The sequence below is a fragment of the Mus pahari genome, chromosome 7 (genome assembly GCF_900095145.1).
Source record: "Mus pahari chromosome 7, PAHARI_EIJ_v1.1, whole genome shotgun sequence".
Lineage (NCBI taxonomy): Eukaryota > Metazoa > Chordata > Mammalia > Rodentia > Muridae > Mus > Mus pahari.
In genome coordinates, this window is record NC_034596.1 from 53,306,225 (window position 1) to 53,330,563 (window position 24,339).

The window sequence follows — 24,339 nt, forward strand, 5'->3', positions numbered from 1 at the left end:
AGAAGAAGAAGAAGAAGAGGAGAATTACAAGGGAAATAATAAGGATATTTCATGAATTGAGTTTCATGAATTGAGTAAGAAAGTGTTCAACAAATACTGTGAATCAGGCACAATCTGAGGTATAAACAACAAACACATAAACAGAAATTATGGTGGTTGTTTTATCACTTTTAATTTGTGGACATGGAATGTGACCGTGTAAGTCAAACATGCTTAGATTCCTTCTTGCCTTTTGTTCTCTGTTATCTTGAAAGGTAACCTTATCTGGCAGGGTGTTAGGAAAACTGGAAAATGCACCTGATTCATAACTTAATAAGCAAGAAAGACGAATGTCTTCAACTTGGGTGGGGCCACTTGAAAGTTCCTCCCAAAGTCACAAGAGGTCTTCTGCCTCTGCTTGATTGAGGGTCTAAAATGAATTCATTACATTAAAATGACTCTCAGCACAAGAGCCAGTAATGATTTGTATTATCAGCTAATAAAATGGGGGGTTAGGCATATTTGTTCAATAAAAGCCTGTTTTATTCACTTTTACAGACATTCTCTCTTCTTTTTTTGCTTAATGAACATGGAAGATTATTCATCATTCAGTATCGTTTAAATTATAAGGCATATATCTGTCATCTGGTTTTAAAATATTTTCCTCCTTTGGTAATGTAGATGACTAATGTCTATCTTTGTTCCTTAAGAATATACTAATGTGATAACATAATTTTGGAAAATTAAATTTGGAGGTTTTTAATTTTTTTTTACATTTTACATCTAGAGACCCACTTAGAATAGTGGAAATATTCTTTAAGGGATTTATCTTGCTAGTGTTCCTGAACATTCACACTTCGGTGAATGGTACCTTTCTTTTTCTGTTCAAAAGTGTTCAGAGCTCTCTCACGCCTACCTGTAGCCTGGAGAAAAATTCATTGGCACGCACAGAGTTGTCTTGGTGCCTGCTAGTAACTTGTGGCTTTTCCTTATTTGGTGATGATACTTAATTGAGGTCCCCAAACCACTTCCAAAGAGGCCTATGAGAAAAGTGTCTCTCCTCTGAGCCAAGAAGACCTGCGCAGCAGCCATTTCCCCGCCTACTGTAGAATGCTCTCTCGTGCATCCTACATGTTGTAGCCCTCTGTACTGATATGTGAAAGAAATGTGTTTTGATTTTACAAAACCTCTGGTCTGCCAAGTACTAACTTGTTTAAGCCTGAGCTAGGAAAAAAAAAATCTTTTGATATAATCCCAATTTTACATTTTTCTGAAAGTTCAGTGCCTAATCTCTAATGGATTTAGGGGGAAAGGAAGGTGGGGGGAACCCTTTATTAAAGCAAATGCTGTAAGCCAGAAATTTGTTCAACTGACATGAAGTAGCACTCCTCCAAATTTTATTGACATCACTTGATTTTCTCTGTGGTCACTGCTGCCTAACAAGGGGGATTCCTGGGTTCTGTTCCCATCTGTAACAAGAATCCTTCTTCTATGGTACTTTTTAATGCTGAGGCTCTCTATAAAGACACAACTTACTTTCTCGAGGAACTGTTTAAGAATTTCATTATCTAAGTCACTTCTTGTCATTTTTCTCCCTGTCCTTCCTAGGAATGAATCCCCGCCTCCCCCCCTCCCCCAGGGATCTGATCCAAATTTGAGGTGGAAGATACAGAAGCAGAGCTGAATGGGGGACCTGTGAACTGCCATTAAAGTTTTCCTGGTACCTTCTAGATGCTGCTTTAGGATTACATGACTGATGATCCACTCCTCTGTCTCCTGGCAGCTAAATGGGACTATTGGAGAGCTGCCAGGAGGGTAGGTAGCCAACCTGCTTGCCCTTGATTGTGCCTGCCAGCTTTTTAGTAACAGAAGTAGGGTCAAGTAAGCGAAATCACCAACGGAGGAGAGTATTCTGAGAATGCAAAGGCAGTTAATGCCCTTCCAAACCTCAGATGGCTGGCAACCCTTGGCAGAGTAATCTATGATTTGTGGCACCTGACCCTTTCACTGTGACTGTTATCTCTGAATTCACTAGAAACATATTTACAGAATCTCTCCATTAGCAAAGATGCCTTGTGTGTGATTACCCAATTGTCATGGTCACACTAGGGTTTTGATACAGATCCTATTCACAAATGAAAGGGTCCACTAAACTATACACAGAGCAGGTTTAAATCTGGAATCTTCCCTCAGTGGTCCATCAAGATTTCTCTTGGTAGATTTCAGACAGATTAGCACTATAGCCTTCCCCCCTTCCCCTCTTCCTCCTTAAACTATATCCTGTCTTCCACATCCAAGCTCAGAAAAGAATTTCCTGAATTATTTTTGGATGCCTAAACATTCTTAATGATGTTCATAGTAACTAGCAATAGCAATTGCCCTAAAGAATTGCTTCTTAAAACCAATAAGTACTGCTCTACACTTAGTACTTATACTTAGTACTTAACACTTAGTATAAGCAAGTACTTCCTCCTTACTTAAAGAATTTCAGTCACAGTCGCAGTTAGCTTTCTCTTTTCGTTTTGACGGACTCAAAAACAAAGGGGGAAAAAATTAAGATCTCCCTGAGCAAGTGGTCACAAAAGAACTATTTAAAAGTTAAAGAGTGGCCTTTAAAAGTGGATCAAAAATAAATGGTATTGGAGCCCTCCTTGTTAGAAGTCCTCACGTTTACGTTCTGTGTTGGCTGTCTTTAGTATTATCTGGGAAAGGTAATTTAGTAAAGTGAATCAAATGAACTAAGAGCGATAAGTTGTGGAGCAAAGTGGGAGAAGGCGTAATTCTGAATCCTTGCTGTCTCCCAAGTGAAGAAATATTCTAAGCAAATCAAAGTGGCAGCCTTACTAGATTAAACAACGAAGGTAATAAACTCCCCACCTATCCCGGTTTCTACTGACTTGACAATAACTACAGGCTACCCCCTTGGAGCGGTCTAAGGACTAAATAGCCCAGATCTGGAAGGTTGAGTGACCAGCCCCCCTCAGCCTGGTTGGAGGCATCACCGAGACAGGCCTGGCTTCGAGTCTCTGGAGCGTGGCGATCAGAAGAGAGGCTAGCTCCATGTTTGAGAATCTTTGGTTGGCTCTAGGGAGATTGAGGGCAGAAACCAGCCTGGCCGCTACGGGTGCAGAAAAGGACCTGACCAAAGAAGACCCGTTGCTGGCCAACTGTGGACAGCCCAGCCTTAGGCCGGAAGCTAAACCCAAATCCCAACCAACGAGGATTGCCCCACCCCATCCGACCCCCAGGGAGCCGAGTTAGCCTGAAGGCAACATCCCACCAGGCTCCCGGACTGTGAGAACCGGTCCTCCACGGTCCTGTGCTGCGATGACGGTGCCCTGATCCATCGCAAGAGGACCGGCGCGGTGCCGGGTGGGTGTCCACTACCCGGAGCTTACGCAGGCAGCAGCAGCCTTCGGGCGCGCACTAGCGAGGAAGCTTCACGTGGAGCTGGGAGCAGGCACCCTGGTTGGGACTCCCCCCACCCACCCCCGCGTGCTCTCCGGGCAAGGGCGCCCCTCTCTGCTGGGATCCTCTGGACGCTGTCCGTCGCGACCTGAATTCAACCCCTGGAAAGATGATCGCAACTATAGCGAGCAACAGGAGAGGAATAATTTAAATGGGGGAGGGGAAGGGCAAGAGGGCCAGAAAGAAAGCTCACAAGAAAATCCCCCATCGCCACCAAAACCGTTTCTAAGAAGTCCTGAGGTTTTAATTCCTGAAGATTTCACTTTAGACGCTGAAAAAAAAATTATTCCACTGCTTTTAATTGAAGTAAACAAAGTGCAACAAATCCTAACTCAAATATGATTGCAGTGAGATTAAGGTCTAATTGCTTAGGGTTCAGGTGGAATCTGCAGGCTAAATCCTACAGGGCCAATCTGAATTTCTCAATCCTTCTGTCAAAAGGAGAGCGCTGAGAGCCCACACGCTTCCTAACAAGTCATTTTTAACAGTTACAAGCTTCGCACAAAGACCACACAGGGCGTCTAAGAGATGCAAATCTAATCCCTGGTCGTTCTACAGGCCTTCAACAAAGATGTGCTAAACCCTAATAGAAAAGAAATCAGTTCTCTGTCACCCGTCCCTGGTAAAATCTATTAGAGAATGGACAGAGCAGCATCTACAGCAGTTTCTGTAAAGGTTAAGGACAACTACAAATAAGAGAGACCCAAGTTTTGTTTTCCGTGTGAAATATCGGGAGACGCTAACCCCAAATGAGTGACAGGATTCGATCCGTGGCTTCGCATTCATTTGAACGCTATAAATAAATAAGTAAGTAAGTAAATAAATAAATAAATAAGCATTAAGACTTTTGAAGACTCCGTTTCTGAATTTAGGAGAGATGGAACAAATTCACCCAAAAGATGGAAGGAAATCTTTGCTTCCAAAGTATCAAAGACTAGGATCAGGAAAGGCATTGTGAGCCGCATGTGCTCCGGTCGGGTGGAGTTCCCGCAGAGTCTGGTTCTTCCACGGAAAAACCCGACGGCCGAGCCGCCCCAGCCCATGCTCCGGAGGCTCACGACCTCAGGCCACTGGAGCTGAACGATGGGCGCCCAAGGCCTGCAGCCTGGACCACTTCCCTTCTTCCCAGATCGGCCGACACCGCCGTGATCCCTCCGGGAGACCTCACCCTGCTGGCCCCGCCGGCGCAGAGCGAGCCGGTGCTTCACAGCCACCCAAGCGTCTCAAATGAGCACTTCGGCCGGTCACCACCCAAATGAGGTCCTTATTCAGGCAGTCAGTGTCGTGCTGGGGTATTTAAAAGGTTGTGATGCAGCTAAAATACTTCACAGCGTGTGTGACCCTTAAAATAGAAAGGGTCCGGGTGCCCCAGCGCTCCAGAGATGCCCCTAAGGGGGCCGAAGTGGGGTGGGGACTTCCTTGTAACTGGATAGAATCCTCCCAGTAGGCCCGAACAGCCTTTGGGCTCAAAAACTATGTGCGCCCCGCGGATCCAGCTGGCCCTAGCCCGTTATTTTGTTGTCATTATTGTTTGGTTAACTGTTTTGTTTTGGGGTGGGGGTCAGCCTCTGCCAAAACACCGCCCCAAAAGATCAAGGTCTTCCATCTTGGGAAACTTAGAACTCCAAAGTGAGGGCTACGATGTGGGATCCTGTCTCAGACCCAGGCAATCTTCCCATTCTGTTCCTAGACAGCTGGGTCACCCTTCATAAGAGGGTGCCCTCCAGGCCATGCTTGCAGGAACTAAAAGGGTTCAAGTCTCTTCAAAATCATGCCTCCCAACTTGGGAGGGGTGTAATGGGACATCTGTTTCCAAGAAAGTTTGTTTGCTTTCACAGAAGTTTCCACAAGCCATTTCCTTCCTTCCTTCCTTCCTTCCTTCCTTCCTTCCTTCCTTCCTTCCTTCCTTCCTTATTTTTTTTTAAAAAAAAGTTTTTTTTGTTTTTTTGTTTTTTTGTTGTTGTTTTGTTCTTTTTTGTTTTGTTTTGTTTTGTTTTTTTAAGGAAGAACCTACTGTCATCTCTCCCTACAACTGCATCCTTTGCTCCCAGGTTCCCACTAATTTGTACCTCCTTGGGAGACAGAGCCCAGTGTTGTCAAGTGGGATTAGCAAAATGGACTAGAAGGGGTGGGCTTGAGGCTAAGACTAGAGTTCTTTGGTTTGTCCTGCCTAAGTTTTTTTTCTTATTCTGGAGCCCTGGCAGTATCTTTTAGAGTTGCTCCTCCCCTCTAAGACTATTCCAGACAGATGCGCCCCCACCTCCACTTGGTGTCATTCAGGCACAGCCCAGGCTTGCCTTCTGGGGGCTGTTTCCTTCTTCTCCTGTTCCTGGGATTATTGGGATTTCTTTAGCTAGTTCTCTTGGCTTTCCCTGTCATGTTTCTTGCATGTTCTCTGACAGGCAGACCTTGGCCACTCTTTGGTCTTCTTATTTCCCAGTGTCCTCCCAGGTAGACCTTCCTGGCTTTTATTCCCTACAGTTTTACCCCCCCCTTCACTTTATCTGCTTTTCCTTTTAGTGGTGGCATTAAGAAAATGACACTGAATTGTCTACAAAATAAGACTGCAGCTCTGAGTCTGGAAGTGGATAAAGAAGCAAATAAAACAGGCACAGAAATGACAAAACGGAGAGTAAAGGGGATGGGGGGGTTGACAATAAAGTCACATCTAATTACAAGAATTAAGATGCACCTGCAGGTGGTCCTTGGGACTCCTGGGGAAGGCAGGCCAAATTTTCCTCCCTCGAGGTCTATCTACATCTAAAGACTTGGCCCAGAAATCCTGATCCTGATACTTTGGCCCCCAAAATGGAATAAGCACAAATCAGCCTCCACTTGTAGAGTCTTTTGCTGTGAGCTTGTGAACCTCTTGCATAGCTGCAGCTTCCTGCTCCAGTAGCCTGCTCTGGCTCTCTGTGGCTCTCTGTTACCATGTTCCTATGTACTGCCCAGCCAAACCCACTCTCCACTCTGTCCCAGAATAGAAAAGACTGGGTTCTGCTGATCCCGGCTTCATACTCACCTCCTCCCAGTTGTAGGATCTCAATCCTCCTATGTTGCAGAAGTGGAGAGTCTGAACTCTTCCTGCTGAGCAGGCCTCACTTCTCCCTCACCCCCTCCTCCCAAAGTGGACTGTGCCCCTAGACAATTGTATCCATAGGATAGGTTCTGGGGAGACAAAATAGAGAGCTCTGGGGGGGGGGTGGAGGGGCTTTGAGAGTGGTGGGGTCTTTAGATTCTTGTGGTCCTTGTCTTTGGTGCCTGCTAAAGAGAATACTGGGGTCTTTTTCATTTCTGATTTTTGAATAGTTTTCCAGGAAATTGAGCAAAGCTGAAACCCTCCCCTATCACTACTCTGTCTATTGGTTCTCCTGAGACCTTCCCAGGGAGGAAACACTTTACAGAGAATTCTAAAACTACAGTTGTTTGAACTCTAAAACTACACTTGTTTAAGAAACACCGATCTGAGATTCACAATTTATCCTCCATTTGAAACTAAAATGAGGCACGCAAGAGGTACATTCCATTACTAGAGTTTCAGGCTGCTAGAAAGTTATTTTTATCTGAGAAAGCACTGAACTGTCTTTTTCTCCCCCATCAAAACCACTGTGGTAACTTTTGGTTTGGATTTTTCTTTTGTAAAGTTTTAACGATTTGTTTATTTTTATTTTGTATGCACTGCTATTTTGCCTGCAACTATGTCTGTGTGAGAGAGTTGGATTCCCTGAAACTAGAGTGACTGGCATGAGCTGCCATGTAGGTGCTGGGAATCGAACCTGGGTCCTCAGAGACAACAGCAGGTGCTGTTAACCACTGAGCTATCTCTCCACAGGACCCTCTACCTCCGCCCCGCCCCCTGTTTTGTTTTTTATTTAAGTTTTGTTATTGTTCGCTGCTGCTGCTCGATCCTTTCAAGTTTAACTCTTGGATCAGTATCCCGACCTAATGAATTAATATTTATATGTTCTAGGGTTCAGAATTCATCGGAGCTTCTACTCTTGCTCACACCGGGGTTGCCTGTGTGGTTTCTAGAGGGAGGGGGTAGAAGGGATATCATGGAATCGCCAGACTGGAGCAACAAAATTTGAGAGTCACAGCTGGTTGGACCCGCTTGGGTGGGGCAAATGGTGAACTGGAAATCGAATGGGGAAGTGAGGCCGTGGATTAGGTGTTGCAGTGGCTTCGGGGGAAGCCTTGGGCAGGAGTTGGAAGGAGAGGGGAGTGGGCAGAAAGCCGGAGACTGTTGCCAGTGGCTTGTCTTGGTTCTGAATGAAAGATCGTAAAACAGCTCTGAGATTTCAAGATCTCATACTTTTCAATGAATCCCTGACAACCAATTTGGAGCCATCAGACCACAGAGGGCCCCCATGTCTTGAGCTGTGGAATTGCAAGGTCGCGGATTTGTCCCCCGGGTTTTCTCCCAGGCTCTGCCCTTCTGCCTCAAGTCTGGGGTTGGTATCCTATGCAAAGTAGAGAGCGGCATGGCTCAAGTTCGTGAACTTTAGTCCGAGGCAACACCATTTTAAAAACACTGGTATTACGGAGTGCTAAGCAGCAAGGAGGAACACTATTAACATGGAATCTTTCTGGCCATTTTCCCCTCTTCCTGATCACAGAATCCCGATCTTTAAGCAAGTAAGTCATATATCCAACAGGAATAATTCATTCATGTTACACCGGGACTAAACCCCACAAGCCTCACAAGTGATACACTGGAACTAAAGATGCATAGGTCTGAGACTAGAAGAAAATATTTAGTCCTTGCCTACGGATTCTGTCGCCCATCATCTGCTCTTAATGCGCTCTGTGTCCGGCTCTTATGATTGCAAATGGCCCTGTTTTCAAATGGAAATAAGACTTGCAAACTGATTATGTGTATTGAATCAGAATCACTCACTAGATCCTCTTGTTTAAAATGGATTGAAAAAAAAAAAAAGGATGATGGCTGGGGGCCTCTGTAACCAGCACACCCTCTTCTCTGGAAGACCTATCTGTTTTGCAACTTCTTGCCATTTGAACACATTTCAGCCTGATAATTACGTTACCATTGTGTTATGGCCCAGAGCTCACACACAAGAGCTCACACACCGTACCCACAGCTCCTCCCAGCCACCCCCAGACTGGCTCCACCATCATTAACCCTTAAACCACACACCCCTACCCAGCCTTGATCCACTTCACCACAACACTTGGGCCCACTCACTGAATCTAGCACCTCTCAGATGTCACAACTAGGGACAGAAGCACACACTTTGCCCAGGCACAGATCTTCTCACCTCTCTGCTTAGCTTTTTTTCCAGTTCTCTTTCCTGGCTTTTCCAGGAAGAAAAACAAAAACAAAACAAAACAAAAAAACTACATATCAATAGGCTTCCAACTTTCAGAGCCACATAACACATAGAATCTGAGTGGCAAGCCATGGCAAGATTTTTTTAAAATTAGTTTTGTGTTGTTGTGGCTAGAAAGGTTTCCTTGTGTTGTCCTTGCTAGAAAGGTTTCCTCCAGGAAGGTTAGTTCTAAGGTGGTTGGATAACACCACAGATATCAGCTATTTTCTCTTTATCCCCATCTAGTGCTGCATGGTAGGCTATGGAAGAGTGAGCTTCTTGTCATTAAGTATTTCCAATGGATTTCTTTTTTTTTTTTCTATTTGATTTCAGTATGAAGCAGATAGACATTATGGTTGTCCAAGTTTTACCTGTTCTATCAAATGTGGATATGGTTTAATGCAGCATTTTCAAAATTGATTGAACCCCTCCTAGCCTCAGCATTGTAGCCAGGGAGCACTAACTAACTAATGGCCAAGTAATGACGCTGGGTGATGCTAGTGCTAACTAGCTATAACTTCTGGCTGGCTGGCCAGAGGCAGGGATGTGTGCATGCTTTTGACTCAGGGCTTTATTATTATTATTTTTTTAACCCCACAGCAAAGTCATGAGATGAAATAAGCTGCCAGTCTTCTGCCCTCCCACCTCCTGTCTTCCCCTACACAGGCCTGCAGACCTTGAGGCACCAAGGAGTGGCCAGGTCTGGAGAGACAATTAATCCTCTGAAGTAGCCTGCCTCTGCAAGCCTATTTAGAAACCTGGTTCTCTGGCAAAGATCTATGGGGGCTCTAACAACTTTCTGGGCTAGGCAGGATAGTCAGCTCAGTAAATATTGTCTGGGTAGCTTGAGTTAAGGCACAATAAGTAAGTAGCTCAGAAAATTGTTAAGGCAATTCTCAGGTTTACAATCCTGTGTTCATGGTATGCAGTGTACCTGGGAGATGAGGTAAGTCAGTAGCATGCAGATCAAATAAGTCTGTGTCTCTAGCACTTTGGAAACCTCAAGCAACATCTTTGAGAAGTGGGAATTGAAAGTAGGTTCCCCCCCCCCCCCCCGCGATTTCTCACAGAATCGTTTCAGGCACAGTAAGTGGCAGAGTGGGGGTTGTGATGGGGGGGGACACCCAAGGGTTTCTTCACCCAGGATAATTTCTCACAGTTTGGAAATAAATTTTAACAGCAATCACCCAATGTCCTAGAAATGAGACGCTCCACCAACAACCTCTGCTCCTGATAACTGAGTGCTAACTAGCAAAGACAAGATTTTCTAGAACGCTGAAGGACATGATGGGTAGGGTTTGCCTTATTCACTCTTCACCAACAGCAAGGCAGACGGGTGCTCTTATTTCCACTACTATGTTTAGACCCACACAAAGCAACCATTTGATATCAATAAAATGCAGAAATGTTTCTTGTTTTGGTTTTCTTTGATATGTGGAAGTGTTCTTATCAACTCATCTACAATATGTCTCAGCACCTTGCTAATAAATGATGTTAACATCTCCGAGCACAAGCTGTCTTCTAGAGTTTCATGTGACAAGAAATAAACATCCCAGCTGAAAATGGGCCAAAATAAAGACTTTTTGTTTATCTTTAAGGGAAACTAGGTTTCATTTGGTGTCTTGAGGTAATAGATACATTCAACTTTCTTCGATGTAACTAATATATTCTGTAACATCCAGTTCTGTACTTGAATTTCATTTTTAGAAAATCTTTTGAATAGGCATGTAAAATCATACACACATAAATAAAAACATCCATTTTCACATTTATACCTACATCACATTTATACCTACACACAGAGTAGGTAGAAACAGATGTTTCCAACGGGGGAAAGAGGTCATTTACCAAGTGCTAACACTGACAATGTTTTTGTTTCTGTTTTTTTTTTTTTTTAATCTTTCAGGCACAACAGCAGCAATAAACTTATATTGGAAACTCCTACCCCCAACCAAAAAGATATTAAATAGGAAAATGTTACCCAAAATTATGCAAGAAGTCATACAATAAAGGGGATAAATGTCTAGGAAGCAGAAATAAAATGGGAACTTATCAAATGAGAGGGACAGAGACCGGGGTGCACCTAGATACTCTCCAAGTTGGCATTAGGTCACTATCAAAAAGAAATGCAGCCGCCACTTCATCTGTGGTTTTAGATGTGGCAAGCACTGTGCGTCTCATGGACCTAGCTCTTCCTCCATGCCTTTAAGTCATCGTCATCAAAGAAAGTTCCGAAATGCAAATGTGTGGGGTGGGGGTGAGGGTTCACGCAGCCCTTGACTCAGCCCTTCAATAAAATACATACTTTACTTTCATCCATACCAATTCCTTGGGATGCTCAGAGGGTGGCTGGAGAGAGGCCACACCTTCCAAAAGCCACTCACTTGAAGAGACACCAGAAAACTTTTTGTTGAGGCAGGATCCCAAACTGGGTGCCACTGAAGGTGGGCTGAAGCCCCAGGGACACAATGGTACAGTGAAGCACACACAACCAGTAAGGTAGCAAGGACCGGATGAAGGTGGCTCCAGGCATCTGGGAACAGGCTGAGCAAGGAAGACACCACCTCCATTCCTTTCAATACCCTCAGGCCATCTCTTTTCGTTTGAAACAAGCTTCCAAACAGCGGAAGGATCATGTTATCTCAGATTCACATTTCCCAATGGACTTCCCACTAATAAAACCGTCTGCTCACCCAGCTTCGCTCTAATAACTGGGGAGGGATGCGAAGGAGGAGAAGCTATGCTAGCGGATTGAAGACATCGTCCCCAACTCCTTGTTTATAGAAAATGAACGCCTGCCTGGTTTACTTTAGCTCATCAGACAGTAGCCATTTAGCCTAGATCAGCATGGTTCACACAGAATCTATATCCCCACCCCCGTTATCTTAAATTGACCCGCTTTTAAGATAAAGACATAATAGAGAAAGCATTGACCTTACCTGGTCCCTAATGAGTTGGAAGTCAGAAAACCTCTCTCTCCTTCCTCTTATCTGGGATCGCCTGAGAAGACACTCAGGTCTTGAGACAGCTTCTCAGTCCTCATCGCCGCCCCGAAGAGTGTGCAGCCTCGAAAGTCTGCGAATCTTCCTGGGCTTTCAAAATCAAAACCAGATCCAAACATCGCCAATGGAGCTCCCAGGTCCAGAGCACTTAAAAATCTCTTGGAAGATTCCCAAGCAAGTCCGTCCCTATGAAAGGCCAAACACTAAGCAGTGGCACGGAGTGCTGTCTCCTCGAGGCCCTGATAGCCCCGCAGACGTGAACGCCGGTCTGGATGCTCCCTAACTGGACCCAGACACCGCTTACCTTGTTTTCGCGGGCCCCAAGCTATCTCCACCTGGCTGGCCCCTATCTCCAGTGTATTCCCACAAACTGTGACATTTCTTTCCTCATCTGCCTCTCGGTCTTTAGGACTCCAGCTATATCCTAGTGGATGGCCGCACCATCCCGGGATCCCTTTCTCCCCTGCTTAGGGCGCCTCTGTCCTGTAGCTTTCGCCACTTCTCTAAGCCCAGCCAATCCACCGCCCTCCAGCTGAGAGAACTGCTTCCCCTTCTCTTCGGCCCCAGAGCTCGGGGTTCCCAGGCTGGGGCGGGGGTGGGGAGCCGCTTTGGGATGCTAAACATCAAACAAGCCAAGCCTGGGGTTTCAGGCCCCGAAGCCACTAGAGCGGCTCTCCAGAGCTCTCGAGAAAGTCCTCGTGTTTACACGGCAGGGTTGGGGTGGGGTGGGGGAGAGGAGCAAAGAGGAGGATGCTGTCTGCAAAATCCCCCCACTGCCTGAACCATCGCGGCCTGGGTTGGGTGGGATACTTCTCAGGGGGCAGTTTCTAGGGCATTTGTTCTATCGGCTCACTGGGAAAGCTTGCCCATCTTCCACTAGCTCAGTGCCAGGGCCTCTCCAGAATGTTTATTTCTTTTCCTGGGAGGTCAGAACCGACCTGAGCCTGAGTTTTTGAAAGCCTAAAATAAGAGAAGACCCCTTCTAGATGCTAACCAGGTTGCAGGTTGGGTGGTGGTAGGTGTCCCCAAACTGTGGGGACTTAAACCTCGAACCCAGCTCACCTTAAACCCAGCACCTAGTTTCCTAAAGAGACATGCCCCAGCCTGCATCCTAAGATTGCTCCTGTAGCTGACACATATTCCCTAGGTAGGAGCTGGAGGAATCAGAGTGAATGATGACAAGAGAGGACCAAAGCCCAGTTTGTTGGGTCTCATTGCCAGGGCCCTTTGAATTCACCTATCTCGGGAACTAGTAGACAGACTTCAAGCTAAACAGGCTGGGGAAGAATGTATTTGCTAGGAACTCCAACTAACCCAAGGAGGATAAGACAGAGTGCTTCGTTACCCTCATGTTTTTACTCTGCTACAACGCAGAGAGCCAGGGCAGCTTGGTGTCTAGAGCAGGCTAGGCCCTGTCCCTGTCTGGGCTTGTGCTGGCCAGTGGAATTGGTCGAGCTAAACTCAACCCTCACCTAGGAGTTGAATAGCAGCTGCCAATACCTGCCTCTTCTGAACAACCACAGCCTGCACTCCTTGCCCCAACATAAATAATTACACTTTCCTGGTTTTTTTTTTTTTTCAAAAATGTGAGGTCTGTCTGCTAAGAGGAACCCCAACACATACCCTGTAGGCTCTCAGGAGAGTCAACCAACTGTCCTTTCAGAATATCAGAGTATCTTCAAGCTATGAGAAGCCATATCCCAAAAGCCAGGACTGGTTTTCTCAGGAAGAAAGCTAGCCCCAGCTCCCATTACTAAGGCACTACAGGGTAGAAATTCCCTGGTCATCAGTGAAAAGATTTAAGTCCATGCTAAAAAACAAACAAACAATCAAAAAAAAAAAACCCAAGGTCCTGGGGGAGAGATACAATGGAGAAAAGTTGAAAACAGAATGAATGTGATAGAAGATGACAGAAAGAGAGGTTAGCAGGGAAAAGAAAGATAGTTGAATATCAGTGAAAAGTGACCTTGTGCTAAAAGTTCATCAATCACCATAACAGACCCTTGCAGGCATATGGCATCTGCTGCCCATAGGCTGCCTTTCCTGTACCACTTTCCCAGGGGGTGACCATACAAATCAACAACAGTTCACCCAAGGAGCTATAATTTTTGTCTCTGCCCTTAACTACTCTCTTACTATGTCCATCACAACTGTAATTGTTTCCCCAACATATGTATTTGATAACAGAGATGAAAAAGTCAGAGGTGGGGATGAGGGCAGTTCAAATTATTTTGGTTTTGTTTTGGAGGGTTGATAGAAAGATGGGGATAGGAGAAAGAATAATTGCTAGAACAGTTTAGGTCTCCAGATATGGAATGTACTGGGATAAAGAAAGCTCAGTTCCCAATGTCTTGATAGAGAGAGGCATGCCTAAGCTGGCCACCAAGTCCACATGGAGACAATATGTGATGGAGAGTTCTTGGGGGTCAGGGGGAGCTGGTGATCCCCCGGAGCAGGAGGGATCTCGGTTTTTTGTTTTGTTGTTGTTGTTGTTGTTGTTGTTGTTTAGAGTGTTGAAATAAAACCCAGAAACACTTCACTTTTGAAACCAGTTCCCAAACAGATTCTAAGGGTGAGGAGTTTGGGTGAGGATTAGAAATACAGGTTTGGCATGCAAATGTACAAAAGCAATCTATTTACTAAAACTGATGGTTCCTTTGGAGTTATTTTAATTGGGTGGCTCAGATGTGTAAAGCCAGCTTTTGAGGTTCCCCCCAAAAACAAAAACAAACAAAAATAAAGCAAAAACAAAACCACAGAAAGCTTGGCTCTTAAAAAAAAAATAGCCCCCCTTTCTGTTTCTTCCTTTACTTCCCCCTTCTAGAGAACTAGTTTATTTTTCACTCTCTCTATGAAATAGTCCCAGGACTGCTTAAGATTTGGTTCCACTAAAGTTCAAAACTGAGCAAAATTCCTTTTTCTTTTGGATAGAAACTCTGGAATTGACTTCCTTACCTGGGTCAGAATCCTGAGCTCAAACCCACGAATTTGGATCCCGTCAGATTTAATTCCAACCACCTTCCCAAACCCATTAAAAGCCAAATCAAAACCAAACAAAAAGAAAAGGGTTTTAATCAGAAAAAAAACATCTTTTTTAATTCGTATAATTTATTAGAAGCTTCTTAGGAACTATATTTAAGCCAAATATCTACATAAGTTACAACAGAAAAAAAAAAAAAAAAGGATTGGTGCTGCAAATACCAAACTGCCAAATAATATACACAGGTTTGTCAATGCCCCTTTAAAAAGTGAGGGACTGGGGTCTGGGACCGGGGTTCTTTTTACAACATAATGTACAGGTTACTAAAAACTAGTCATTTAGTCCAACTTTTAACAGCATTTTACAGCTACAAGTTCACATCAAACCTAAAACAATTTTCTGAAGGGCCAGCCTGGACTGAACCTGTAGGGCCAGAGGGCGCCTGGGAGGGGACATTTCCTTTGTGTCAGGTACAAATGAGTTATGCTGAAGAATCTTTCTTATCTCCAGCTTCTGTCCTCCCTTCCGAAACATACAAACAAACGAAAAATCCCGGTATTTACAAGCAAGCTCACTTTGCTGGCAGGGTGCATCCATCCACAGGAAAGTTTTCCGTCTTTAGAGTTCAGGGCCATGGAAGCATAGAGCAGGCTCCAAAAACTGTGCCATGCCTAAGCTTGGGAACCCATTTGAACTACCAGAAAGACACCCCAAATTTGTTCTCTGTCCTTCTCTGTTTAAAGAATCCGTAAAAGGTTGAATTTGCTTGGCTGTTTCTATTTTCTTTTTATGTTAAAAAACAAAAAGTCCGCAAGTTTTAGATAGGAAAGAGAAAGGAGAGGGAGAAAGATGAAGGAAAAAAAAGAAGGAAACATAGAAGAGGAGGGGGAGAAAGAAAAGGAGGAGCGGGGACAAGAAGGAAGAAGAAGGAGGAGGAGGAGGAGGAGAAAGAAGAAGAAGAAGAAGAAGAAGAAGAAGAAGAAGAAGAAGAAGAAGAAGAAGANGAAGAAGAGGAGGAGGAGGAGGAGGAGGAGGAGGAGGAGGAAGTAGTCCAGCAGTTTGGTCTTTGTGTACTTTTCCTTGGTCTAAACATAAACAGGTTCTTAAGAAAAGTAGAAGCGTGGAGCAGCGGGCGAATGGTGGTCTTTGCGGAAGGCAGAGGGGAAGCAGTGAGGTCGCGCGGGGCTCGGGCGCATCCCATGTCTCACCAGGTCCGACCATAAAGCAAGGTAGAGCAAGACATGGCGCCATAGTCCGAGCCCGAGGAGTTCAGATGGGATAGGCTGGAGACCTGGCCCTGCAAACCTGCCGGGCTGGCTGCGTGGTGCGCCAGGTCCGGGGACTGCCCTGCGCTGCCCGGCTGGTGACCTGGGTGTGCTCCTAGACCCGCGCCACCGCTGCCCACCGAGATGGCCGCGGCGGCCGCTTGCGCTGCCTGCGCCTGCTGCTGAGCTTGTTGCTGCGCGTGGCCTTGAAGGCTGGCGGCTCCCGGGGCAGGGGCGCCCGCCTGGCAGGGTTTGCCGTCTTTGACTAGGACCGGCACGGCCACCCGGCGCGGCGACTGCTGCTGAGCTTGCTGCTGCTGCGGGCATCCCGCGCCACCTCCGCCGCCTCCGCCGCCGCCGCTGTCCTGCTGCAGTTGCTGCTGCGCCGCCTTGTCCTTAGCCTGGCGCTTCATCTTGTAGCGGTGGTTCTGGAACCAGATCTTGACCTGCGTGGGTGTCAGGTGAATCATGCTGGCCAGATGCTCGCGCTCCGGCGCCGACAGGTACTTCTGTTGCTTGAAACGTCGCTCGAGCTCGTACACCTGCGCCTGGGAGAAGAGCACCCTGCGCTTCCGGCGGGGCGCACTGGGCAGCGGGGCCATGTTCTTGCTCACGTCCCCCAGCGAACCCAGGCCGCCCATGCCGCTCATATTCATTCCGCTCGCCGGGCCCATGAAGCGGGAGACTGTAAGCGACAAACGCACAGCGGTCGGCTGGGGCCGGGGCCGGGGCAACCCCGCTTTCTGTGCCCTTGGCCCGCCGACCCCAACTTTCGACGGCATCCTCCTCACCTAGGCCGCCTAGTGCTCTTTCCCAAAAGAGGCCCTGCTAGCGGGCCGTGCCGTCGAACTGCTTAAGGGTTTAAAGTCTAGCTACTCCTCATCGGTGTCAGTGTCTCTTTAGACCCAGAATGTGTAGTGAAGGAAAAGGGCTCTTTGACTCCTTTGGTGCCCAAGTCAGGTGGGAGACCCAGGGGTGCAGAGAACTGGGGTCGGACGGTAGACCTCCAAGTTCAGGAGCTTAACGAAAGGGAGTTTTCACTTACAAACGCCCCAGCTTCCAGGCGCTTGGCCTCTCTGGCTTTCTCTCTTGCAGCCTCGAGGTGAGGGCATCCACCCGCGCGACCCACGTAGAGCCTCCTCCAGAGCTGCACGCCCTCCCAACCCGCTCAGAGGGAGACTTTTAGAAATTGAGGCAGCCCGACCGCATGTGTCCCAGCAGGGCGGCTCTCTCTATTCGCCCCTCTTGGTCCCTAACTTCTCTGGCCCGAGTTCCTAGCCTCCCTAGCCGCGTCCCGGGTGGGCCTCCCTTAACTCTCTTCAGCACCAAGCCTGTCGTTGGTGCCTGCGGTGGCCGGGTGTCAGCACCTGTCCGCAGGACCCCAGCTCTTCTAAGTGCCTCCTTTGAAACCCTTGCCCAGCGGGGGGAAGAAAGTCCAGCGCCCGCACCCTATTCCTACACGAGGCTGTTTGGCTGCCCACCCCGATGCCCAGCGCCACGGGCGGGCGCCGCACCTCGCGGGTCGCGCCGACCGCGCCTCCGGTGCTCAGCCCGCGGCCCCGCGGCGGGGCGGCCTCACTTACTGGCGGGGAAGCGCGGGTCTGGGTTGGCGCCGTACCATCCGGGCCCCGAAGCGCTGTTCCGCATGGTGTCCTGGTAAGGCGGCAGCTCGCTCATGTTGCCCAGGTTGCCGTTGCAGTAGCCCCCCACGGCGGAGTGCGAGAGCTGGGGCACCCCCGCCGCCGTCATGTGGTAGGCGGCGGTGACGGCGCCGTGGTGCCCCACGGCGTGCTGCTGCATGGCCGCGGCCGGCGGGGCCGCCTGGCCCTGTCTGTACGCTGCGAGCGGAGCCCCGAGGCCGCCGCCCTCCATGCCCACTTTCTTGTAGCTTTCCTCCAGGGGACTCAAGATGTCAGACACTGAGAACGGAGTCGTGTGCTTTGGACTCATCGACATGATTCGGCGTCGGCTGGAGGAGGAAGGAAGAGGAGGAAAAAAAAAAGGGAGAGGGGGAAGGCGAAGTCTCGCTACTTTTTTTTTTCTCCCTTTGCCAAATATTCTGGTGTTACCTTAACGCCGATCTTGTTGGATGTACACGTAACGGAGTGGACCGAGTCCGCCTTAATTGGCTTGAGTGGAGGCTCGGGGGCTGCCTCGCGTTTGTTTTAGCCCGGCGCCAGGTTTTAGGCAGCCACCAGAGGCGGGGCATAAGCGCTAAAGCAACAAGACAATAGAAGCCTACATCTTGCCCGAGATAATTAGCTTACATGCTGATGACAAGGTAAACACCTTTAAGCTTCACTTGTCAAGATTTTTAGGTCTCAAAGAGAGAAAGAAGGAGAGAGAGAGAGAGAGAGAGAGAGAGAGAGAGAGAGAACCAAAGCATTACTTTCCCCCTCCCTTGGACACCCCCACCCCCATTTTTGTGGGGTGCCTGTGGCGCGCGAGGAAAAGGCGGGGGAGGGAAAGGAGGAGGGAACCGAGAGCGGGAGGGCCAGAGGTTGGGTAGCGAATAACCCAAGGGGAGGGATGGAAAGGAGAACGGAAGGTGAATACTGCTTTGCAACCAACTTGGGGAGTTACAAAGTGGAACCGCGGTCCAATTCGGTCTGGGTTCCGGGGTCAGGGGCTGGCCTTTGGGGGAGAAGGGGGCTGAGGAGCAGGGAGCGGGGTTTCACCTGAGCCTGCCGGGGCTGCTCCTCCCTCCCGCTGCGGCCTCCCAGCCCCGCGCCTTCCCACCGCCTCCGGACCACATCGGGCTTCGCTGCGCTGAGCCCCAGTCACCACCAAAAGAGTGTGCGAGTCTGGGGATGAACCCTGGGGCTGCACTGTTGGTCTATGTGTCTGTCAGTCTGTCTGCTTCTTCTGCCGCCGCCGTCAGAGGGACACCTCTGCTCCCCGCCCCCTTTCCCCTTACCCGAGAGAATCCCAGCGGGCGGAGGGGGAGCTGAGTAAGGGAACGACTGCCTCCGGGAGGCTGTCACCGATCCCGCGCCACCCCCCCACCAAAGCTTCAGGCTCCCTAGCAGACCAGCCCCCCAACCCACCCCACCCCGCCGCTCCCTTTCTCCACCCCTTTTGCCGGCCCAGGCAAGTAAACCGCTGGCCTTCTAAGCTACGAGGCTAGGGGTGCTGGGATTAAGAGGAGAGTCCACCACGGAAGTTGCCCCATCTCGAACAAACCTGGTGCCCCTGACCCTTGCCCATGGCCTGGATACTTCGGCTTCAGAAGCTGGTGCTGTCTTTCCGAGGACATCCCAGTCCCAGCACCCCAGCTCAGATCCCCGCAGTTTTCCCTTCCGATGCTTCAGTGAAAGCCCGGGCGGGGAGCCGCGTGAGCGCCCGCAGATCCGTTGCAGAGTGGAACTGAGTCTGAACCCCGGTGGAACTCGTTGTCCGGGAGGAGGCGAATATCTCGACGCCCGCAACCCAGCGGGCGGGAGGCTGGGCTGAGGCTCGCCTCCTCCCGGAGCTCAGCCACGCAAAAGTGCACTTGCTTCCCCGGGAATAACCAAATATCTTTGTCTAAAGTGGCGGCGTAAATGGCCGGTCGCTTTGTGGCCACGCTGGATATTAGTAGATGAGGATCATTCTGCTTCAATTGGGCGCCTCTCATCCGGCTAGCAAGAAACTGCTTAGGAGGAAGTGGGTTTCCTGTCTGAGCGTTCCCAGGCTTCAAGTGTGAGCCCCGCGCCTTGAGGGTCCTTGGGCGCCTGGCAAGGGGGAGCTGTGGGCTGTGCTCCCTAGCGGGGCCGGGGGTGTCAGCCTCGTTGCCGTTACCAGGTCAGGATCAGCAGCTAAGTGGGTTACCCAGCGAAGCCCTGCATGGCACATATTTGGAGACCACCTCCGTTTTGGTTTTTTTTTTCCTCCTTGGAATTTAAGCGTTTTTGTTATTGTTTGTTTTTGTTTTGGCTTTGCTTGTCTGCCTTTCGAGCTTCCTTGGAGCGCTTAGAGGCTGGGAGGGCGGAATGCTTCCTGGCCCGGCAGGTGCCTCCTAGACACTTCGGCGGCCAGTCAAGGAGGCTTCTTGATTTTGGTTTTTGTTTTCACATTTTCTTTCCCCTCCTTGTAGTGAGGGAGCTCCCGATAATGAACAAGCAGTTTTGAACTACTTAATTCAGCAGGGTAGGCTCCTTCCCATTAATAGCAATTATAGTATGGAAAGTTGTTTTATTTGCTTTTTAAGATCTCTCTCCTTGAAGAGTGCTCTGTACTCCTTCAATACAAAGCCGGCGACTATACTAACATTAGCTTTCCTCACCACCTACCTCCATCGTGAAGGGAAGGAAGGCTCTGGGCACCCGCCGGCCTCCCATCTGGGCCCGCATTTTCGAACCGCCCCCGAAGTGGCTTTGAAGCAGGGAACCCCGACTTTAAGCGATCAGGTGCGTTGTGTCTCCTGTAGCTAAGGACAAGTGGAAAGCAGAACTCTGCGCTCTCCTTTCCCAGGGACTTCTCTGGGGGGCGCTCTCAAGAGGAGCTCAGACCCCATCGACAGCACTTTGGTCTACGGTGAGAGTGCAGGGAGGGGAAGCCACGCTAGATCAAGTGAACGACAGAAAGGCATAATGCAGAGACCTAGTCTGAAGGCGCGACCCAGACCTGCTAGCTTTGGGAAAGGGATCTTCTTAGGAAGTCCCTGGTCCTCCGTCTCCCTTTAACCCCGTTATTTTACCATTGCTGGTGGTCATAGGAACACCAAGTGTAGAGTGTCATTTGTCTCTCCCCGTTTTAGTGCCACTAAAAGGAGGTAATTCTTCAGAAGGTTTTTGTGAGATCTAAGCAAAATCAGGCACATCAAAACACGCCCAAAGCTTTGAGGGAAGAAAATTAAGCTCACTGTCAAGGTCGATATTTCTGTTTCTGTGGTTAATATCAAACCCCTTGCTTCTTCAAGGGCCTGCTATTCTGGAGTGAAAGGTTTGTTCAATCTTCTACAGTCTCTGTCTGAGTTGTGCAGCCCAGACCTTCAGAAACACCAGCAAGTGGCCAGTTTGTGAAAGTGTAAACAAGCCGCATCTCAGCCCTACAGTAACCAGGGGCCCCATCCCCAGCCGCACAGCACTAGGTGAGGTGCTGAGCTTCAGTACCAGTTAGAGAGGAGGGATGCCTGGCAACCCCCATGCTTTACCCTGAAGGGGAGAGGAACTGGACTGAACTTCAGACTTCTCATGCTGGCACCAACACCAACAGCTCCTACCTAGAACATGGGGTGAGGAGCTCTGTTGCGTTCTGTGACTTGAACCAAATGAACTTCTCTCACTTCTGCCCCCTCCTAAACACCCACCATTCTGGATTATTCCCCCCCCCCCGTGAGCACTGACACCCATAAGAGTAAGCCTGAATTCTCAAGAGCCTTTGGGGGTGGACAGTGGGTGGGGGAAGCCACCTATTTATCTTTGAACTCATTTACTCAAAGATCTTAAGAGTTCTCACCAGGTTAGTCTTTCTGACTAAAGAGCTTGCTGCCTCTATGACTTATCTTGAACAGGACCCACTCGGGTTAAACCAGAGATATTTTTTCCCCTCTTGTAGCTGTGGACTAATACTTGGAAACCTAGTTCACCCTTCATGGCTGGTGCCTCCTGTGCTGTCAGTAGACTGGCCTTGTGGCTGGCAGGACAGAGGGATGGAGATCAGCCCTCATAAGGTTGTTCCCTGGCTCAGCCCCAAGGGGCCTCTTTAATCTCACTAGTTAAGAATCAAAGGGCTGCAGAGACTCAGGCTTCACCAGAGGAGCAGAGTAATCACTAGTCTTTGTAGCACAGTGTAGCAGAGGGACACTTCCTTCTTCCCCTCCAGTGTCTCTTTGAAATCTCACTTGTAGAAGCTAGAGAAAGGATGTCCAAACTAGATCTACCACCTGCCGCCTACCCCTCAGCTTGCTTACTTCCAACTCCCATGAAACCTTTAACATCTGCCTAGAGCACTAAGTGTGTTCCTTCTAATGCTACAAAGTACAAAATGTTATCTTACAATTCATGATTCAGTTAGCAACTACTGTTGGAACCCATGCTGTATCAGATATTTATTTGGTGGGCTAGGTCAGAGTATTTAGCTATTAACAATCTATCTATGTATGGCCGCTCTCCGCCTGAAGCTTCCATATTAGCACTAGATCACTGCAGTGATGTATAATTACTTTGTAACAAGCATTGAGAAAGGGGGCGTGTCCCAGTGAAGTTTAGTGTCTGGGTTTAGTGCTGGGGGGGGGGGGCAGAAGATGCCCTTGAGTAGAGCTTGGTGTCTGAGACCTGGCTTTACCACTTTCTGATTTACCACCATCTCCTAGAGCAAACCCCTTCATACATGCACATGGACATGTGCACGCATGTGCACACACACTGTGTGTGGGGATGTGGCAGAAGCCTGCCTCATACAACTTCCTACTTTGCTGTGTTAGTGACTTAGATAATCGGTGATGAGACTCTGCAGGAGTTTGATTGTCTTTAAACTCATTAGCACAAAGGAATTATTGTAATTCAGTATTTCAGAGTTAAACTTGGGGATCAAGCCTTTAATGTTCTGTAAGAAGCAACACCCAATATTCTGATAGTTACTGCACAGGCATATCATCTTTGCTGTGCTGTGCTGTGCTGGGGGAAGACTTGAAGGGGCTGGGGAGATGTCTCAGTGGTAAAGAACACTTTCAGAGAACCTGGGTTCTGTTCCCAGCACAGGATTTGTCTCATAACCTTCTGTAATTCCAGTTCCAAGCAATCTAATGCCTTTTTCAGGTCCCTGCAGGAACCAAGGAGGCAACCTGGCACAAGAACAACAGAAAGTGGGGAGAGGGGGTTTATTATTCTCTAACCCAGAGATCCAAGGAGTGCCTTCCAAACATGGCTAGTTTCTGAAAAGTTTTCCAGGACCCCTCCTGTGCTTTCCTAAGCTTTGAAAGCCTCTCTGGGGTCCTCACTAGGCAGGCTGAGAATCAGGACAGCTTTGGAATATTGCAAGGAAGAGACCCTACTGCCAATTCTCTCCTTGGCTTAAAGCCTTTGCGATATTTCCTTAAGTCAAGTCGTGGCCTGTGCAGAGGAGTGCAGGGCCGGCGGAGGGCCATCACAGCATCTCCCTCTCTGACAGGAGAAGGATGCTCCTGTGGAAATGAGATTCCATCAGAAAGTCCTTCCCCCAAGCCTTGGGTGGTGGAGGAGGCCTCTCTTCCCGGGGTCTCGGTCCCAAGTTGTAACCCAAACCCTTCCGGGTTCCCAAATTCCGGGGATGCCCCCTGTAGGGACAGGGTTTGAGGCAGGAATGAATCTAAAGAGTGGATGACAAAAGAAATGGGAAGCAAGCACTAAATCATACTTTGAAATGAGGGGACGGAGATGTGACAGACAAGAATGAGAACTTGGAGCAGGGCTCAGACAGCTCTGGTCACACTCGGAGTGGTCAGGTCTCCTTACTCAGTTTCTCCTCTGAAGGAGTGAGAGGTGGGGACTGAGAACATCAGCCAATCAGCACTACTATAAAGAGTGTTTTAGAGGTGCTGAACGCTAACAAAGGTCCCCAGGAAGGCGCGCTTGCTTTGTCTCAGGACCTGGGCACATTCATTTAGCTTTTTATATTATAAATTACTTGTTATTATTATTGGGTGCCGTGGTTGGTACTCGGGACCTCGCGCATGCCTGGCGAGCGCCTTGCAAATGAGCTACATTTCCAGTACCTCTCATTCAGCGTTAGCTGACTGATCCCCCTTTCAGCCTTCTACCACGTTTCAAATTTTGTTGCCTGTAGTATGCTTTATTTTCTGTGAAGTCGCTACAAGCGCGGTTCCCTTCTCCAGTTCTTCTCCTCTGCAACCTTTCCCTTTTCTTTCCTCTTCCCTCCTATCCAACACTTGCCCTCACGAAAAGTTTCCGACCGCCACCGTATTGTCCCAGTCCCGCTTTGGTAGTCTCCGCCTGACAGTCTGGATTCCTCTTAGCTGTCTAGGTGTTGAAGCCCGACAGATGCAGACCGAGGCGATCCGCGGCGCCCTCTACTGGTCACCAATAGAAATGTATCTCTACAGCCTTGGGGAAGCTTTGCAAGTAATTGGGTCATGGAAAGAAAGACTGGTAAGTTGAAAGAGACTGGTGGTGGTTAACCTTCCACCCATCCTCTCAACTGCTTATCATATTACACACTAGTTCAACGTGTCAGGCTTTTCATAGGTGTACTCAAAGCTTTTGCAATATAGTTCGTGATTGACTTAGAATTAACAAGGCACTTTACCTTCTGTAAATCAGGACTGGAGAAGCCACAGCAATACCTAAATTCTTCATCTAATTAGGCTTTAATGTGTAATTGTGTTACAGGAATTTGCT

General features: G+C 48.3%; 1 protein-coding gene and 1 long non-coding RNA gene across 4 annotated transcripts in view; both read right to left on the minus strand.

The window, feature by feature from the left end:
- LOC110324848 overlaps nucleotides 1-12,319 on the minus strand; it is a 40,595-nt gene extending 28,276 nt beyond the window's left edge. Inside the window, exon 1 of the long non-coding RNA XR_002380702.1 lies at nucleotides 11,714-12,319. This is a non-coding gene — a long non-coding RNA (uncharacterized LOC110324848). The remainder of the gene's footprint in view (nucleotides 1-11,713) is intronic.
- A 2,547-nt stretch (nucleotides 12,320-14,866) lies between these two features.
- Nkx2-1 (NK2 homeobox 1) lies at nucleotides 14,867-19,804 on the minus strand. Of its 3 annotated transcripts, none has more exons than XM_021201975.1 (3): nucleotides 19,205-19,804; nucleotides 17,605-17,990; nucleotides 14,867-16,706 (listed from the first exon to the last, which is right to left on the minus strand). In XM_021201975.1, the coding sequence occupies exons 2-3, from the start codon at nucleotides 17,975-17,977 to the stop codon at nucleotides 15,961-15,963; spliced, it is 1,119 nt and encodes a 372-aa protein (XP_021057634.1). In that variant the 5' UTR covers nucleotides 17,978-17,990; nucleotides 19,205-19,804; the 3' UTR covers nucleotides 14,867-15,960. The 3 variants fall into 3 exon arrangements, with proteins under 3 accessions (XP_021057634.1, XP_029396735.1, XP_021057633.1); XM_029540875.1 differs by lacking the exon at nucleotides 19,205-19,804 and adding an exon at nucleotides 18,091-18,352 and having other exon boundaries at nucleotides 15,911-16,706; XM_021201974.1 differs by lacking the exon at nucleotides 19,205-19,804 and adding an exon at nucleotides 18,700-18,852 and having other exon boundaries at nucleotides 15,961-16,706.
- Nucleotides 19,805-24,339: the final 4,535 nt, after the last annotated feature.